General features: G+C 48.0%; 1 protein-coding gene across 3 annotated transcripts in view; it reads right to left on the reverse strand.

The window, feature by feature from the left end:
• Positions 1-19,001, reverse strand: part of GFRA4 (GDNF family receptor alpha 4) — a 463,837-nt gene that overhangs the window by 38,727 nt on the left and 406,109 nt on the right. For all 3 annotated transcript variants that reach the window (XM_029594092.1, XM_029594101.1, XM_029594083.1), the window contains one exon: positions 1,432-1,541. In XM_029594092.1, the coding sequence (XP_029449952.1) occupies positions 1,432-1,541 (110 nt within the window). The remainder of the gene's footprint in view (positions 1-1,431; positions 1,542-19,001) is intronic.

A 19,001-nucleotide genomic window follows, 5' to 3' on the forward strand; every position in this document is an offset into this window, starting at 1 on the left:
TATTTATTTAGGCCTAAATTGCCTGGGTGAGGACTATGTATCAACTGGGGGGAGTGCAGGCTGAAGAACCAGCAGGGGTCTGGAAGACCTCAAGATGGATTGGGCGAACTGGTGGACTAATTGGTAAAATGGGGAATGGCCTTCGCACGAGTATGTTTTAAAATCTGCTTACCCGCAGGCATTAAAGCCAACAAAGTCTTAAGGAAGATACGCAAAATGGGGTAGATTTGCAAACCCCGGAGAGCGTAAAAGCCTGGGTTTATGCACGTGGCCGGGCTTTACGTGCATGGCCGGGCCAATTTTCAAACGGCCCGGCCATGCACGTAAACCCTGGGGCGCGTGTAAGTCCTGGGGCTTGAAAAAGGGGCGGTCTGGGGGCAGGGTGGGGCTAGAGGCGCCCGGCGCAGCAGCCATTCGCCGCTGTGCCGGGGATTGGGTGCCGGTGCGCGCAACGTGCTCCTGCTCAAAGGCAGGAGCAAAGGTAAAATAAGAACATTTGGGGCAGTTAGGGTAGGGATAGGGGGAGGGCAGGATAGGGGAACGGGAAGGGAGGTTAGGCTAGAGGGTTCAGAAGTTTCCTCCCAGTCTGCTCCTTAATTGGAGCAGACTGGGAGGGAACTGGGGAAGGCCCCGATGCGTCGCCGTGCGTATTTGCTAACGTTGACTCCCCCCTCCCCCCAGAGCGTGCATGTTATAGAATCATGAGTCCATGTGCGCGCGTAAGTTTTGAAAATCTATCCTATATGTTTACTCAAGTAACCACTTAAAATTAGGTGCACGCATACATGAGGTAGGAATATTTTAAATCGTACGCGTGTACTTGCGTGCATGATTTAAAATTTCAGTGTATGTGCATTTGTGCGCCCTTACCCGTGCGCACGGGTGCCCGTGCGCTTGTTTTAAAGTTACTGCCCTTGGTTATATTAAAATCCCAGGGCAGTTAGGTGTGCTTCCAGGACAGGGTTGAGAACCAATGGACTTCAGCATGAATCAATGGGGCACAGCAGGTGTCAATACATTGTAAATATGTCGTCAATGATTTGGCAAGACGGCAAGACTGCTATGGAGTGGCAACTGCAAAATGTAGAAAACCATAAATGCACTGCAAATCTTCTCACTCCCCGTCAACAGGGCAATACATTTGCAGCTTCTTCCGAGATGCTTCAGCAATATATTATTGGGAACCTTAAATGCAAACAGCAATATACTGTACATATATCATCGTAACTACAGTAAAACAGACGTGTTTGTAATACTGCCATTGCAAAACAGCTTTGGAAATGACTGTAAAAAGGAAGACGGGTGTAGAAAGTAGGGCAGACTGGAATTTTCTTTAGTTTAGTTTAGGGTTTTTTTTTTTGTTCTGATTGGGGAAGCAAAAAGCTGCAGGAGTACTGGTGTACAACCAAAAGAATTGTAAGGCTGTGGTACCTATGATTCCTGTGTATGCAGTCAGGCAGGCAGCGTAATTCTCTCCTGTGCACCCTGTAGCAGACAATTCTGAGGGCTGACAGTGTACCTGGAACGCTACAAATCGGGACCTGCAGTGAGGAAAATATATAGAATGAGACATCTCTGCTATTCTACAAGCCTTAAACATTCTTTTCAATATTACTTCGCATGATAACATCTAGATTTCATCAAGGGGTCCTCGTTTTCTGACTAGGATATTTAGTCAGTTTAGTGTACAATCTGCAGAATTGGTAACTTTTTTTTTTTTCTTTTCTTTTTTTTAACCTTGAATTAGCATCCTTCTGGGCTTGGCTTCACAAAACCCTGGAACGATCATGCACCTATCTGCTGGTCTATGAGCAAAGCCCCTGAACACAGTGGTGCACTACTGTAGGAGATACAGGAAGCAGAGAAGGGCAGAGGGAAAAGGTTGGGGATTGGGTGTGTTCCAGTAAAATGGGGGTTATATTAGACATTGGTCCTCGAGGGCTGCACACAAATCTGGTTTTCTTGATGCCCATATAAAATATTGCTCAGGCATCACTGCATACATATGGTCTGGGAGACAGATTCATTTAATTTAACATATAAATATTCCACATATTCCAGAAAACAAAATCTGTTCAAGATGGATTACATAAAACATAAACAGAAATAAAATCCATATGCCAAACATCCTCAACATAATAAATTGCAGCAATATAGTGTCTTGAACAGATAAACCCATCACCAAATATCGTGCCACTGGTAACATGCAGAAGGAAGAGAAGGGAAGAAAAAGAACCGGAAGGCTTTGAACACAAATGCTCAAGGTCTAGATAATAAAATTCCAGACTCGCAAGCTGTAATGGCGGAAGCAGATCTAGATAATGTGATGGTCACCGAAATGTGGTTTAGTGAGTCCCATGATCGGCATATCACCTTACCGGGCTATAATCTTTTCAGGAAATACAGGGTAGACAAAAAAGGGGGACAGTTGCATTTAAAAAAACAATAACATTAAAGGAACAGATGTGCAAGGGATATGGGGAAAAGATGGAAGCGCTGTGGGTTGCCATGAGCAAGGGTGACGGCACAGCCATCTACACTGGAATAAACTACAGACCTCAAGTACAGATAGGTTCTGTCTTAGGAGTTACCACCCAGGAAAGAGATCTAGGTATCATAGTGGATAATACATTGACATCGTCGGCTCAGTGTGCTGCAGCAGTCAAAAAAGGAAACAATGGGCCTCATTTTCAAAGCACTTTACCGCGTGCGAATCGTGTTAACAGCTGTTAACGCGATTCGCGAATGCAAATTAGTCGAGAGAGAGAGAGAGAGAGAGAGAGAGAGAGAGAGAGAGAGAGAGAGAGAGAGAGAGAGAGAGAGAGAGAGAGAGAGAGCGCCTTACTATAGTGCCTATGCCCTACATAGGTATTTGAATCCCTATGGGAGGGCTACCTACTAACTCGGGGTGGGGATTAGGTATGAGCGTCGGGGGTTGGGGGCCACTTTTGCATTCCACATGAGACCTACGGACAGAACAGTGATCTCTAGTGCAGATTTGCTGGCCGTCGGAGTGAGGACGCTCACACCAAGAAGTGGTTTGGGGAACGTTCTCTCTACCTAGCTTGATGGACACTCTACCTGGGCAACAACATGCTAGGTGGAGAGAATGTTGGCCAAATCTCCGCTTGGAGCACTTTTTCAACTAATCTATCCAAGCATAACTTTCTCATTTTTTAACCTGAAAATTAAAGAGGGAATATAGCTTCTATTCATATTGTTGAAATATATAGACCTCCATTACACAGAAGAAATGGATAGAGAGTTAATAGAGGATATTCACAAATTTTTCTATGAAGAGGGAGGTGCTATTGCTAGGAGATTTCAATCTGCCAGATGTTAACTGGGACATCCCATCTGTAGTGCTTTCTAGAAGTAAGGAGAGTCTGGATTCTCTTCAAGAAGAACTGTTCCATCAACTGGTAATGGAACCCACATGGGAGGGGGTGATACTGGACATGATGCTTACCAATGGGGACAGTGTTTCTGATGTAGTGGATGATCATCTGGGATCCATTGATCATTGGATGGTGTGGTTTATTATTAGGATGCAGGAAATTGAAGTTCATTCAATGGCGAGGGTCATTGACTTCTGGAAATCTAACTGTTAAAATGGTGGAGTACCTCAAAAGTTGTTAGCTGGAAGGGAAAATCTAGGGGAGGAAGAAGAGCAGAGGGCAAAATTATTATAAGGGAAGCTAGCCTTTTTGTTAGGTAAGTAATAAAGAAAAGAGGAAAAAGAGGCTGTTATGTTTTTCTAAGGTAGCTGAAAAGTTAGGGGAAAAAGGTTAGCATTCATAAACTACAGATTGCAGAAATAGGAAGACAGGCAACAATATCTAGAAAAGCTAAGAGATGCTGGGAAATTAGTCAGGAATGCAAAGATTCAAATGGAAGAGAAAATAGCAAATACTGTAAAATGAGGGGACAAGAATACTTTTAGATATGTTAGTGATAGGAAGAAGTGCAAAAGGGGCATTTTGAGTGAAGGGGAGGAATATGAAGATGCTGATGTGGAAATTGCTTAACAAATATTTCTTTTTGGTGTTCACTTTGGAAGGGCTAGGAACAGGACCACATAAAACGAACAACTGTGCACCCCTTGTGCACGCCAACCCCCAATTTTATAACTTGCGTGCGCAAGTAATAAAATCGGGCATACATGTGTGCGCACCAGGTAGCGCGCGCACATGTATGCCCATGCGCACCTTTTAAAATCTACCCCTATATGTTTAACATCAGGTAAATTACGAGTTGCTAAGGGTCAAGGCATGGGTCCAGCGTGAGAGCTGAGGAAGGAAGGTACAGCCTTATACAGCAATTTCCCAGACAGCTGCAGCTGTCGGCTGAATGGAACAAGAGACCCTGTGACCCATTCCCTCCCACTCTGTTTCTCAACCCTGCCATGCTCCCCATGTATGTATCTCCCCTTTCTTCCCCTCTGTGTTTCTCCCCTCCCCTTGTATCTCTGTCTGTCTATTTCTTTACCTTCTCCTTTGTGACCGTATCTGTCTCGGCTGGCTCACTGCAGCCCTTCTCTCGGGTCTTGGCCCCACATGCTGTGAGAGAGAGAGGAGTGGGGGTGGGTGGGACCAAGAAAATCTACAGAAATCTGTGGAGCCACTGGTTGCTGAGAGCTCTGATGTGTCCCACCTCCTCTCCCTATACTGTCCAATCACACATAAGAGGAGGGGGCAGTAATACAACACAACTCTCTTCTGAGAGGCTTCACCCCTGCCTTTCTCTCCCTGGAACTAGGAGACTGTGGGGGAGAGGAGGAGCCACCTGCAAAACCAGACTTTCAGCATATGGTCAGTACTTCTGACTGGACGCTGAACAGCATGCCTGAAAACCTGGCTGGCCAGTCCAAAATCAGGCAGTAGGCAACCCTAGTGGGTAATGGAGTACACTGTGAGGGAGAGGGGGTCATTACCAGTGGTGTGCTTAGGGATTGATCCTTAGACAAGTTGTTTTCAACATTTTTGTAAGTGACATTGCTGAAGGATTGTCAGGAAAGGTTTGTGTTTTTGCCAAAACAGGACAGTCAGCCAGGAAGGTGTGGAAAACATAAAGAAGAATCCAGCATTGTTCAAGAAATAGTCTAGGGCAGTGATGGCGAACTCCAGTCCTCGAGTGCCACAAACAGGCCAGGTTTTCAGGATATCCACAAAGAATATGCATGAGATAGATTTGTATACAATGGAGGCAGTGCATGCAAATCTTCCTCATGCATATTCAGTGTGGATATCCTGAAAACCTGGCCTGTTTGTGGCACTCGAGGACTGGAGTTTGCCATCACTGGTCTAGGGTATGGCAGTTAAGATTTAATACTTAGTTTTTGGGTACTTGCCACGTACTTGTAGCCTGGATTGGCCACTGTTGGAAACAGGATGCTGGGCTTGATGGACCCTTGGTCTGACTCAGTATGGCATATTCTTATGTTTTTATATTCTTATGCTAAAAAAAAAAAAAATCCAGAGTTTGCATTTAGGCTGCAAAAACCCAAGAGAAAGATAGAGTATAGGGGGTGAATTCTTCTAAGCATCAAAGAAGACCAGAAAGATGCTTGGATACATAGGGGGAGGAATGGTCAGCAGAAAAAGAGAGGTGATATTGCCTCTGTATAGGTCACTGGTGAGACCTCATTTGGAATACTGTGTACAATTCTGGAGACTGCACCTTCAAAAGGATATAAACAAGATGGAGTAGCTCCAGAAGATGGCTATTAAAATGTTCAGTGGTCTTTGTTCTAAAGCATATGGGGACAGACTTAAACATCTAAACATGTATATGCTAGAGGAAAGGTGAGATAGGGGATCTATGACAGAGACACTGAAATATCTCAAAGGTTTCCATGCACAGGAGGCGAGTCTCTTTTAATGGAAAGGGGACTATAGAATGAGGGGTCATGGGATGTGGGTGAAAGGGAGTAGACTCAGAAATAATCTAAGGAAATATTTTGTTATGGAGAGGTTAGTGAATGCATGGAAAAGCCTCCCTATGGAGGTGGTGGAGAGAAGAATAGTATCTGAATTCATGAAAGCATGGGTTAAAATCAGAGGATTTCTGATGGAGAGTGGTAGGAATTGTAAAGCTGAATTAGTTGGGTGGATGGGCAGACTAGATAAGCAGTCTGGTCTTTTTCTGCCATCACATTTCTATGTTTCTCTGTCTTTGAGCAGTCACTGTTTTATTCAGTCATTTCTCTGTTGGATTTCAGAGAGGTTCTGATTCTGAAGCTCTTTCTCAGAGTGAAAGAAACAATTGATAAAAAGATTTATATAAGAAGGATAAAGCAAGATGCCACTATGTCAGAGGAGACAATGTAATTTCCCTGTTGACTGTCACAGGGTTTCAGCATCTGCTTCAACGGCAGGGGAGAAAGTCTGATACCTCACTTTCAATGCATATCCAGCATAGCTCTCTGCTTTAACGGCAGGGGAGAAAGTCTGATACTTCACTTTCAATGCATATCCAGCATAGCTCTCTGCTTCAACTGCAGGGGAGAAAGTCTGATACTTCACTTTCAATGCATATCCAGCATAGCTCTCTGCTTCAACTGCAGGGGAGAAAGACTGATACTTCACTTTCAATGCATATCCAGCATAACTCTCTGCTTCAACGGCAGGTGGAATGAAGAAAAGTGGATCTATATACAGACAACCAACAAGGACTGAATTATTTAGTCTGGGTAAACAAATAAGCATGGGTGTAGCTTGCTTATTGCGGTGGTTGCTACCCGTAACTAATTAAGCTAGATATTTCACTTAGATGCAGCTCCAACACTGCTCTCTACATTAATGGTGGGGGTGGAAGGGAAATAGAACCAAAAGGTTACTAAAAGCCAAGAGTAACAGATAAGTATGAGAAAAAAAAAGTGCGAAACCTGCTGGGCAGACTGGATGGACCGTTTGGTCTTCTTCTGCCGTCATTTCTATATTTCTACATTTCATGCAACAAGGGTAAGAGTGCTGGAGAAAGACAAAGAGGCCGATGTAATAAGACCCGCGGTGAAATCAGCGCTATTTTTTAGTGTGTATTTTTTTCAGCGAATACGGAAAAAGCAGGCACCTCTGTGGGATGTAATAAGGGGATGACATGCAAATGAGATATGTGCAGAAAATCCATGCCAAACAAATAGCCGCATAGATATGTGCATTACAAGGTGTGCTGAAGGCCCTTTGCAATAAACTGTGTATAAACCTGCATTAATGTGGTGACAAGTGATTAATTCTCAGTTGAAAGCCTTTCCCTTTCATAAGACAGTAGTGAGTTAGTGGTCCGGGAGTGGGGCTGAAGCTGGGTAAGCAATGTCTAACCCCTTCATGATCCATCACTGACTGCGTGGGAGTTATAATGGCAGATGCCGGTGAGCGGGGGAAATGCAGCAGAGATTTGGAAGGAGCTACAAAAGTATTCAGTAGTTCTGACATGAGCCTGTTCCCTTTCCAACCTCTCTTCTGGCTTCTGCTGCTGCATAATTTTTTGACCTCCAGATAGGCGCTTACACTTAATTCCTGCTCTGACCTAAGCAATATAAAACCACTTAAAAAAACCCCACACTAACGCCAGAATGGCTTTCTGCATTGCCCATGAATACATAATTGCCTCCTTTGCATGGCATTAGCACGGCCCTTCACTAACCCAGCCTCAGGTTTTTGAGCAGGTTTGTGCGTGTGTCTTTTCCACGCTAACCATGTTAATACATACATGCATAAGATTAGCGTGGGAAAATGTGTGTAAAACCATGTGCAAAAACTCACACAAGTCTACTGGAGCTTATTACATCGGCCCCATAGTGAGATCTATATTCAAAGGCATTTAGCCGGCTAATTGAATTTTTGGTCACTTATATGGCTAAATTCTAGCTGGCTAATAGGGAGATTCATTAATCTGTGATAGGTCTATAATGCATTGTAAACAGCGTATATTGTGTGATGTTGCCCTTTTGTGGTGATATTGCATGATATTCGCGATATCGCATAGGTTTTTGGCCAGATTCCTGCCCCTATTGCAGTCAGCTGCTTTGCATGGCATTTGCGATATGGGGGCCAGACCAACAGCCACTGTTATCTGGTTCCCGGCCCTTGCCCTGTCATGTGCTTCCAGGGTGCCGCGAATAACGTACCACAGGGGACGGTGCGTGCGACTGCTGATGCACCCGATCCCACTGTTGGCCAAAAAGTAGAGAGAGAGGCCATGCAGACGCCAATGGACTGCCCACCGGCAGCTGAGCAGAGAAGGGCACCCTGTCTGTGCAGGCCCGCAGTATTAGAACTCGCAAGATGAGCACGTTCTCTATGCTGATCTCGCGATGAATGAGATCAGCATGGAGGAAGTGCTAGTCCTGCCAATTTTTAATATCATGGGGCCTTCATTGAAGAGGAGGCGGCAGAATGGGCTTCAGTGCCAGAAGCAGTGATGAGCAATCAGCTCCTCCCCAACAGCCGCACGGTGGTGGTGACAGTGGCAGCAGGAATGAGAGAGGCTCTGAGGCTGCCAGCAAATCAAAGATAGGGGCCCTGCCTTCAGTGTGTGTATGTGTATGAATGGGAACTTGTGTGTGTGTGTGAGTGTATGTGAGAGAACAGGTGCCTGCCTGAGGGTCTGACTGTGTGTGTGTGTGTGTATATGTGTGTGTGTGTGTGTGTATGTATGAGAATGAGTGCCTGCCTAGGGGGGTCTGTCTGTGTGTGTGAGAGAGAATGAGTGCCTGCCTGTGGGTCTATGTGTGTGAGAGAATGGGTGCCTGCCTGGGGGTTGGTCTGTGTGTGTATGAGAGAATGGGTGCCTGTCTGAGGGTCAATCTGTGAGTATGTGAGAGAGAATGGGTGTCTGCCTGTGTGGGTGAGAGCCTGTGTGTGTATGAGGGAATCTGGGGAGTAAGAGCTTTTGTGTGCATGGGGGGGGGGGGGGGAAAGAGAGGGATTTAGAGCCTATGTATTAGAGTGTGTGGACTGGACATGTATGCAAGTGTGTGAGAGAGAATGAACATGTGAGTGTGTGTGTGAGCGAGAGAGGATAAAATTTGGGTGTCCCCCTAGCGCCCTATTTCTCGACAATCTTAGGATGACTGAAAATCAAGTTCCCAGATATCGGTAGCAGGGTTTTTTGTGTTTTTTTATCCTCACTAGTTTTAATTATTGGGTGTTATTTGATATGTGTGCTGTTTTGAAATATTTGTGCTTGGGAAATTTTAAAAAATGTATATGACTTTCATAGATATTCTATTTGTCAGTTTTGAAATAATTATTTTTTTATTAGTATGTGTTGCGATCCCCCCTGCTGCTGCGCTGCAGGAGGTCTCTTACCTTCCTCCAGAGGCCGCTCTGAAGCCAGGGCCTCGCCTGCGCATCATCCAGGACTTGCTCCAGGGCCTGAGAGGCCTAGCTGTGCCTGTGGCTTGCATGCCTCAGCGTTTGGACTTCCTGTTGGGCGACGCCCTTCCCTAGGGGCTGGCCCGCAGCTCTCTACCCTAGTTATAGGACCAGCGGTGGGCGGTCCTGGCAAGCTCCTCCCAGGGAGTTGCCTTCTACCTCCAGTATTTAAGGACTTTCTGTTCACTGTGTCTTTGCCTTCGGATTGGGTTACACAGTTGCCTGTGGCCTCTCCCGATCCAGGTCCTCCGTGACTAATACTCCTGCTTGTCGTCAGCCTGCCTTGACTCCGGTCCGTGACTCTGACTCCTGCTTGTCTTCAGCCTGCCTTGACTCCGGTCCGTGACTCTGACTCCTGCTTGTCTTCAGCCTGCCTTGACTCCGGTCCGTGACTCTGACTCCTGCTTGTCTTCAGCCTGCCTTGACTCCGGTCCGTGACTCCGACTCCTGCTTGTCTTCAGCCTGCCTTGACTCCGGTCCGTGACTCCGACTCCTGCTTGTCTTCAGCCTTCGATCAGGCCTTGGATCTGTGCATTACAGTTGTCTGTAACCTTGCTGGTCCAGGTCCTCCATGTTTCCTGATGTCTGCCTAGACGTGTGCCTGATGTCTGCTCCTGTTTCTGCCAGCCGAGGGGGCTTCGGATGTGAGTATCCCAGCATCGGAGTTCCTGCTCGCCTGGGCCTTTCCTGTGTCTCGCTTCAGCCCTTGTCCTGATGTCTTCGTCTTGCTTCTGCCCCGTCTGATGTCTTCAGTTTAAGGACTCTGTCTGCCCTCGCCTCTGTCCGGCCTGCTGCCCATTGCCGTTCCCTGCGGCGGGTCCGAAAGGGCCGGGAACAGTCGGAGGACCGTTCATTAGTCAACTTCCCCGTGTTGGCTACCATGGGCATGCAGGTCCGGCTGAGGGCCGGACTCCCTGCTTCCGTTCCTGCCTGCCTGGCTCACCATGCCTGCTCAGCTCACCTCCCACGGTGTGGCCTTGGGCTCCTCCTGGGGTCCTGCCGTGGCCCAAGGGCTCACCACCCGCCCGAGATGACCGCGCCCGTGCGCGCTCGTAACAGAATCCGAAGGCCATGAGCTCGGTGAGCTGTGCTCGTGATGGACTTGTCTAGTTCCAGGATTTTTTCTTCTGTCTGCTTTTGTTTCTCGGCCTGCTGGAGGTGCCAGCTTCTGCTCTTGCTTACGGCCTGCTGGAGGCGCCAGCTTCTGCTCTTGCTTACGACCTGCTGGAGGCGCCAGCTGTTTGGGTTCCCATGACCTGCAGGAGGCGCCTGCACCCAAACCATCGTTTCCTTGTTCCCAGGATGGAGTTCCACGACCTGCAGGAGGCGCCTGCGCTCCTCCTGATGTTGCTGTAGTTTCTGCCCGCCCTCCCCCCCTCTTGCTCTTGCTCTTGCTTCTGCTTGCTTTTGCCTGTTTCTGCTTGCTTCTGCCGTGGGTGTGCTTGTTTCTGCTGTGTGCCTGGGTGTGCTTGTTTCTGCTGTGTGCCTGGGTGTGCTTGTTTCTGCTGTGTGCCTGGGTGTGCTCGTTTGTGCTGTGTGCGGCGTGGGTGCTCGTCTGTGCTGTGTGCGGCGTGGGTGCTCGTTTGTGCTGTTTTTCCCTGTGTTGCTCGTTTGTGCTGTTTTTCCCTGTGTTGCTCGTTTGTGCTGTTGGTCCTGTGTTGCTCGTTTGTGCTGTTGGTCCTGTGTTGCTCGTTTGTGCTGTTTTCCCGCTTGTGGGTTCCCGTCCTCCTCGTTCCCGCGTTGTTTCCCCTGCTTCCTGTCTCTCGCCCTTCGCTCATTCTCCCTTCGCTCTCTCGCTTTCCGCTCTTTCCCTCTCTGCTCTTTCGCTCCTGGGCTCCTTCGCTCTCCGCTCCCTTGCTCTCTGCTCCTTCGCTCTCCGCTCCCTTGCTCGCTGCTCTCTTGCTCTCCGCTCCCTTGCTCGCTGCTCTCTCGCTCTCTGCTCCCTTGCTCTCCGCTCCTCGCTCTCCGTTCCCTTGCTCCCTCTTTGTTTTTGTGTGTGTCGGTCGCGCGGTCTCCGTTCGCTCGGTCGCTGCTCGCGCGGTCTCCGTTCGCTCGGTCGCTGCTCGCGCGGTCTCCGTTCGCTCGGTCGCTGCTCGCGCGGTCTCCGTTCGCTCGGTCGCTGCTCGCGCGGTCTCCATTCGTTCTGTCTCTTGTTCCCTCGGTCCCGTGTTCGCGTGGTCCCGTGTTTCCTTGGGTTTGGTTGGTCTCTCGTCGTGTTTGGTTGCTTGCCTGTGGTGTGTGTTTGGTTGCTTGCCTGTGGTGTGTGTTTGGTTGCTTGCCTGTGGTGTGTGTTTGGTTGCTTGCCTGTGGTGTGTGTTTGGTTGCTTGCCTGTGGTGTGTGTTTGCTTGCTTGGTTGTTGGTTGTTGCTTGCTTGCTTGGTTGTTGGTTGTTGCTTGCTTGCTTGTGGTGTGTGGTTGTTGCTTGCTTGCTTGTGGTGTGTGGTTGTTGCTTGCTTGCTTGCTTGTGGTGTGTGGTTGTTGCTTGCTTGCTTGCTTGCTTGCTTGCTTGTGGTGTGTGGTTGTTGCTTGCTTGCTTGCTTGCTTGCTTGCTTGTGGTGTGTGGTTGTTGCTTGCTTGCTTGCTTGCTTGTGGTGTGTGGTTGTTGCTTGCTTGCTTGCTTGCTTGTGGTGTGTGGTTGTTGCTTGCTTGCTTGCTTGCTTGTGGTGTGTGGTTGTTGCTTGCTTGCTTGCTTGCTTGCTTGTGGTGTGTGGTTGTTGCTTGCTTGCTTGCTTGCTTGCTTGTGGTGTGTGGTTGTTGCTTGCTTGCTTGCTTGTGGTGTGTGGTTGTTGGTTGCTTGCTTGCTTGCTTGCTTGCTTGCTTGCTTGTGGTGTGTGGTTGTTGGTTGGTTGCTTGCTTGCTTGCTTGCTTGCTTGCTTGTGGTGTGTGGTTGTTGGTTGCTTGCTTGCTTGCTTGCTTGCTTGCTTGTGGTGTGTGGTTGTTGGTTGGTTGCTTGCTTGCTTGTGGTGTGTGGTTGTTGCTTGCTTGCTTGCTTGCTTGCTTGCTTGTGGTGTGTGGTTGTTGCTTGCTTGCTTGCTTGCTTGCTTGTGGTGTGTGGTTGTTGGTTGCTTGCTTGCTTGCTTGCTTGCTTGTGGTGTGTGGTTGTTGGTTGCTTGCTTGCTTGCTTGTGGTGTGTGGTTGTTGGTTGCTTGCTTGCTTGCTTGCTTGTGGTGTGTGGTTGTTGGTTGCTTGCTTGCTTGCTTGCTTGCTTGCTTGTGGTGTGTGGTTGTTGGTTGCTTGCTTGCTTGCTTGCTTGTGGTGTGTGGTTGTTGGTTGCTTGCTTGCTTGCTTGTGGTGTGTGGTTGTTGGTTGCTTGCTTGCTTGCTTGCTTGCTTGTGGTGTGTGGTTGTTGGTTGCTTGCTTGCTTTTCTTGCTTGGCTTTTGTTTTTGGTCCCTCTGTGAGGGGGGGGTTTCTTTGAGGGGGGGGTACTGTTGCGATCCCCCCTGCTGCTGCGCTGCAGGAGGTCTCTTACCTTCCTCCAGAGGCCGCTCTGAAGCCAGGGCCTCGCCTGCGCATCATCCAGGACTTGCTCCAGGGCCTGAGAGGCCTAGCTGTGCCTGTGGCTTGCATGCCTCAGCGTTTGGACTTCCTGTTGGGCGACGCCCTTCCCTAGGGGCTGGCCCGCAGCTCTCTACCCTAGTTATAGGACCAGCGGTGGGCGGTCCTGGCAAGCTCCTCCCAGGGAGTTGCCTTCTACCTCCAGTATTTAAGGACTTTCTGTTCACTGTGTCTTTGCCTTCGGATTGGGTTACACAGTTGCCTGTGGCCTCTCCCGATCCAGGTCCTCCGTGACTATGACTCCTGCTTGTCGTCAGCCTGCCTTGACTCCGGTCCGTGACTCTGACTCCTGCTTGTCTTCAGCCTGCCTTGACTCCGGTCCGTGACTCCGACTCCTGCTTGTCTTCAGCCTGCCTTGACTCCGGTCTGTGACTCCGACTCCTGCTTGTCTTCGGCCTTCGATCAGGCCTTGGATCTGTGCATTACAGTTGTCTGTAACCTTGCTGGTCCAGGTCCTCCATGTTTCCTGATGTCTGCCTAGACGTGTGCCTGATGTCTGCTCCTGTTTCTGCCAGCCGAGGGGGCTTCGGATGTGAGTATCCCAGCATCGGAGTTCCTGCTCGCCTGGGTCTTCCCCGCACCCTCCTTCTCAGCGTGGTCCGCGACCAGCCTTCCTGGGCTGTGTAGGGCGCGTCTGGGACAGGGTGGTCCGCGACTCAGTCCCACGGGTGGGCTGAGTAGGGCGCCCTGATGGACAGTGCAATGTTCCCGTCCAGCCTTGTCTTCCGTGTCTGCTTCAGCCCTTGTCCGGATGTCTACCTGTCTCTGCCTTGACCTGGTTCCTGAGCCTTCTGTCCTGTTGGGCCCTGGAGTGGCCAACAGGAGGGATTCGTCCCACGGGCTCTTGAGCTTCTGCCAGCCGAGGGGGCTTCGGATGTGAGTATCCCAGCATCGGAGTTCCTGCTCGCCTGGGCCTTTCCTGTGTCTCGCTTCAGCCCTTGTCCTGATGTCTTCGTCTTGCTTCTGCCCCGTCTGATGTCTTCAGTTTAAGGACTCTGTCTGCCCTCGCCTCTGTCCGGCCTGCTGCCCATTGCCGTTCCCTGCGGCGGGTCCGAAAGGGCCGGGAACAGTCGGAGGACCGTTCATTAGTCAACTTCCCCGTGTTGGCTACCATGGGCATGCAGGTCCGGCTGAGGGTCGGACTCCCTGCTTCCGTTCCTGCCTGCCTGGCTCACCATGCCTGCTCAGCTCACCTCCCACGGTGTGGCCTTGGGCTCCTCCTGGGGTCCTGCCGTGGCCCAAGGGCTCACCACCCGCCCGAGACGACCGCGCCCGCGCGCGCTCGTAACAGTATGATTCTACAATTATAATTGATGCTTTATGTTTCTTGATTTTATTGTTTTTTGAGGAATGGAAGTTCTGCTTTTCCATTGTTACACTGTAGCCAGCGTCTGGCTTCTTGAGTTTCCATTTCAGTTTTTGTCTGCAAATTGCTGGTTCTAATTTGTGATCCTTTATTCTGCATTGGATGAGGATCTGTCTCTTCTCTGTGCATTGATCAAAGTGAGAGATTCTGCTAGTGTGCAGTGTCTGTGTAGGGATCTATAGCAATCAGGTTTGTTTTGTTTCCCCCAGTAGGTGATATATTGGTATTCTGGGGCTCAGTGTAATATATACAGTGCTGCTTTCACAGGTAAGGTTCTTGTTTGAGTTCTTGGTGTTATTACTGTTACGTTATGATAAGTTTGCTGTATAGATTTTGAGTGTCTTTTTTGTAGGGTTTTGTATTAGTTTACAATGTGTCTGGTAGTGGAAGACGTTTGTGCTGCTGTTACTGTGAGGTGCCTGTCTGGATGTGGTGTGTTATCTGCCTCCCTTTGTGTTTGTGTGTATCTGATTGCTCCTTTCAGCAACCTGAAGAGAATCAAAACTGGAATTTTGAGCTTCTGGCTGGCAGCGTGATTGCCTGCTATTTGGCAAAAGGTTCAACAGCTGATTGGTTGGTGAGAGACTTTGACATGTGTGTGTATATACACACGCACACATATAAATTCTTATTATATACATGATGTTACCCAACTTTGGTGGGTGGGGGCCGAGGCTCAAAAAATTTGCTCACCCTTGATGTAAAGGTTGGGCACTTATCCTATTATATATGTTTAATGTGCCCTTGTGGTAGAAGCGCATTTGGAGAATAGGATGGCGGGCAATCTGAGTCTGCAACCATGCAACTCACGTTCACTCTAGTACTTTTCACTCTCTCTGGCACAAATTTAGAGACTGTGAGATTATGTATACAATGTAATTTATTGCTGATTTGTATAGGTAGGTAAATATGTATATTATTATATATTCAATTGTTCAATTTTAAATTCCCCAGACTGTATAATATGCAAATAATACTTTCTCACTACCCAGGTTCCTCCCTTTTCTTGCTGCTCCTGAAGTATCTTATAGGCACAACGGAGATATGATACACGCTCTATAGTGAAGCAGGAGAAGTAGAGCATGAAAACTATAAGTTAGTCCTCACAGCATGCTTTGTGGAAAAATCTTAATCTTTATTGATAGGTGCAAACTCCAAACTCTTGAATTAAAATAATCAACTTATAATGAGTTAACGTCCCCCTAACACGGTCACCATGTTTCGCCACACAGGCTGCATCAGGGGGGGACAGTAAACACCATTCAAAGAGCTTATAGCTGCGTCTTCAATTCAGAACGGACTCCTGAATATACTAAAAAATTGAAGACGCAGCTATAAGCTCTTTGAATGGTGTTTACTGTCCCTCCCGATGCAGCCTGAGCGGCGAAACATGGTGACCATGTCAGGGGACCTGATGATTTTAATTCAAGATTTTAGAGTTTGCACCTATCAATAAAGATTCAGATTTTTCCACAAAGCATGCTGTGAGGACTAACTTATAGTTTTCGTGAAGTATCTTATAACATAGCTAGGCGTCCATGTCATCTATGCATGTCTTGCTGAAGGTCAGAGGCCCACCTCTGTATGGTCTGGTCGGTCTCCTTCTGGTCACATCTGCAGCTGGGCTGATTGGATGCCCATATGCCAAAGGGTCTGGTTACATCTGCTTTGCCGTGGATCTTTGTTATGGTCTGTCTCCTTCTGATCACATCTGAGTTGGGGCCTAGTTGGATGCTTGAATTGTTTGCTTTGGAACTGATGCCAAATTTCTAGGCTCAGCTCTGACTCTTTTATGGTGCTTTCTCACGCAATAAAATGAGAAGCTTGCATTCCTGTGAGTTCACTGGTTGAATCTAAACATGAATCCATACACCTTAAATGTCAGGGCGTCCAGGGCCAAAGATCACACTGGTCTTTTGCAGCATCACATGCTTGTTGACTTCTTCTCCCATGTGGTATTGGGGTGTAGAAAGACTGAATATGAAGTCTTCTCTGACTCCCTCTTATAGAATACATATATGATGCTTTTATTAAACATAGTTCTTATATTTTTCCTCAGCCAATCATTTTCTGGCAATTTTTCCAATTCCAACCATGATCTTAGTTCATAGATAATTGCCAAGCTAATAACAGAGTCCTTGCTAATAACTTGCTGCAAAGCTTGTCTTTGCAGTGTTATGGTTTTGAGGTGTTGGAGTGGATTCTTGGGTACTGTGGTGATGGCCACTCCCACGGGGAGGAGCCCCTGAGGAACCGCAGTACTAGGCTAGACTCTATACATGCAGACACAGAGAAGTTGTATTTATTATACAGCTTGATGGCACTGCCTGAGAAGCAAGCAGCAGTGGAGGTAACCCAGTGAAGCAGTCCAGGGATCCTCAGCAGAGGAGACCAGTCTCAACTCGAGTAGGTGATAGGCAGCGCAATGTAGCAGGAACAGGTCCCGGACGTAGAGCGGAGAGCTGAACCTGAAGACAGACTGAAGGTTAGTACTCACTGAAGCAGAAGCTGTATAGTTGAAGGTCCCGGCAGGTAGAAGTTGATCAGTGGCAGGCACCAGATTAGGGAGAGCAGGCCCTCAAGGAGCGAGTACCTGGTGTCCCAAGATAGGTACCTGAAATAGAGCAGAAGGGCCCCCGAGGAGCGGGTACCCAGGTTAGAGAGAATACCCTGAAGGGCAGAGAGAGCTTCCTGCGGCAGCTGGAAGCGGCAGAGCAGCTTAGACCGGAGGCAATCCAATCCTTGCTAACTCGGTTTGTTAGCAAACGAAGGGCAGGCTAAATACCAGGATGTGATGACGTCACTCGGAGGGGACGCCCCCGAGGTTCCCGCCATGACGTGGATATAGACGTGGGTGGCGTGCGCGCACGCACCCTAGGAAGCCCTCAGGAAAATCATGGCGAACACCGTCGCCGTTGCCGATCTGGGGACGCTGGAGAGAGCGGCATGAAGACGCGGCAGCAGCCATCTTCCCAAGGCTTGAGGAGAGAGAAAGAAGAAAGGTGTGGCACAGAGGTCTAAGCCGTCTGAGACCGACGGACGCAACATGCGGTTTGAAATGATTTTAATTATTGCAAAATATTCCTTCCAGCAGCAGGCCCAAATGCTGGAAAAAAGTCTCTGGGCGTAGTATTTCTGTATAGTACGTGTTTAATTTTCCATAATTTTTTAATGTCTGTCTTATCTATAGTATGCCCATTGCATAACTTTAATCTGTTTTGAGTTTTAAATGTCCATTATTCCATGCATTTTAAGAGGCTTATGTGGTAAGCTAGAATAGAAATGTCCATATGAGAGACGTATAGTAGACAAATAGAACATTCTTCGGGAGCTTATCCTGACTTCCTATACACTACTGTATATGTAACTCTCCACCCCAGCTCTAATTCTTACAGTAATGCACAACATTTATTCTGTTTTGACTTATTTTTGCAGGGGCTGCCTCGATTGGTGGCTCCGGGGTGGGAAGGAAGGTTCAAGTTAGACCCCTCGGTGACATTTTTTTACTTATTGTAACAATGTCAGTTTGGAGCAAAGTGGCTCTTTAAGGTATATAACTGTCCCCTTCTCCTGGGGTATTTAGGCCATACTAATACAGTTCTGACCTGTTTTTTTTTACCGTCCCCGTGTGTAGCTGTGAGCGATTTTTATTTTGTCAAGGTTGAGCCCCATGTTTATGCATTCCCTCTCTGAAAGGGGAAGCAACTTAAAATTTCCCAGTTTTAGTTTTTAGAGGCTTCTGTAAGCTTAAAGTCTAATACATGTTGTCTTTTGTTAAGTACGCAGCAAGCAAGGTTCCTTTATTTGCTATCCACCTCTCCCAGTAGCTGCAAATGTTTTGTATTTATTTAGTTCTCCAGACCCTCCAGGAATTCTGTAGCTTTTTCTGGTGACTCAAACTGCAGCTGCTTGTCTTCTTGCCACACTTTCAGCTTGGCTGGGAATTGTAAGGAGAATTAGATTTTTTTTGTGATATAATGCAGTGCAGATTTTAGAGAATGCCCTGCGCTGCTCTGACACTTTCATGGAATAGTCCTGAAACATGCGGACATTGCTGCCTTCATATTGTATGTCTGCTGTTTTCCTACATGCCCCCCAGATCTCACCTTTGTGGGCATAGTTTAATATTTTCGCTATCACCAGTCTGGGTTTATTCGTAGCGCCCTTTTTTATTCCTAGGCGATGTGCTCTTTCTAGTTTTAAGATGCCCTGCAGCTCTGGTAAATTGAGTGCTGCTGGCAGCCATGCTTTCAGGACACCAGGAAGCTCTTTGACCAAGATAGTTTCTGGGAATCCCATAAACCTTAAGTTTGAGCGCCGTGCACTGGTTTTCGAGCTCATCTATTTTTTGTTAGTTCTGCAATTTTTTTTCCCTGTGTTGCATTGTTAGTGATAGCAGCTGTGACGTCCTCCTCCAAAGCTGTAATACGTCCCTCAGCTTGTTCTAATTGGGGAGAGAGGTCTGCGAGAGCGTTTTTAACCTCTGCCAGCTGGCTAACCACCCCAGCTAGCTTTTCATCTAAAGCTGCCTTGATTACTTCTTCTATGGCGGCTAAAGTTAATCCTACCGTGGGTTCGTCCCGTGGCGTTTCCGTCACTACCACCATCTTGGGTTCGGGTCCTCTGCTTTTTTCTTTTTCTTTCTTCCCCGTTTTGGATGCCATCGTCGTGGGAGATCGCTGCATATAGTGCGCGATGGACA

This window comes from Rhinatrema bivittatum, chromosome 1 (assembly GCF_901001135.1).
Source record: "Rhinatrema bivittatum chromosome 1, aRhiBiv1.1, whole genome shotgun sequence".
In the NCBI taxonomy this organism is placed as follows: domain Eukaryota; kingdom Metazoa; phylum Chordata; class Amphibia; order Gymnophiona; family Rhinatrematidae; genus Rhinatrema; species Rhinatrema bivittatum.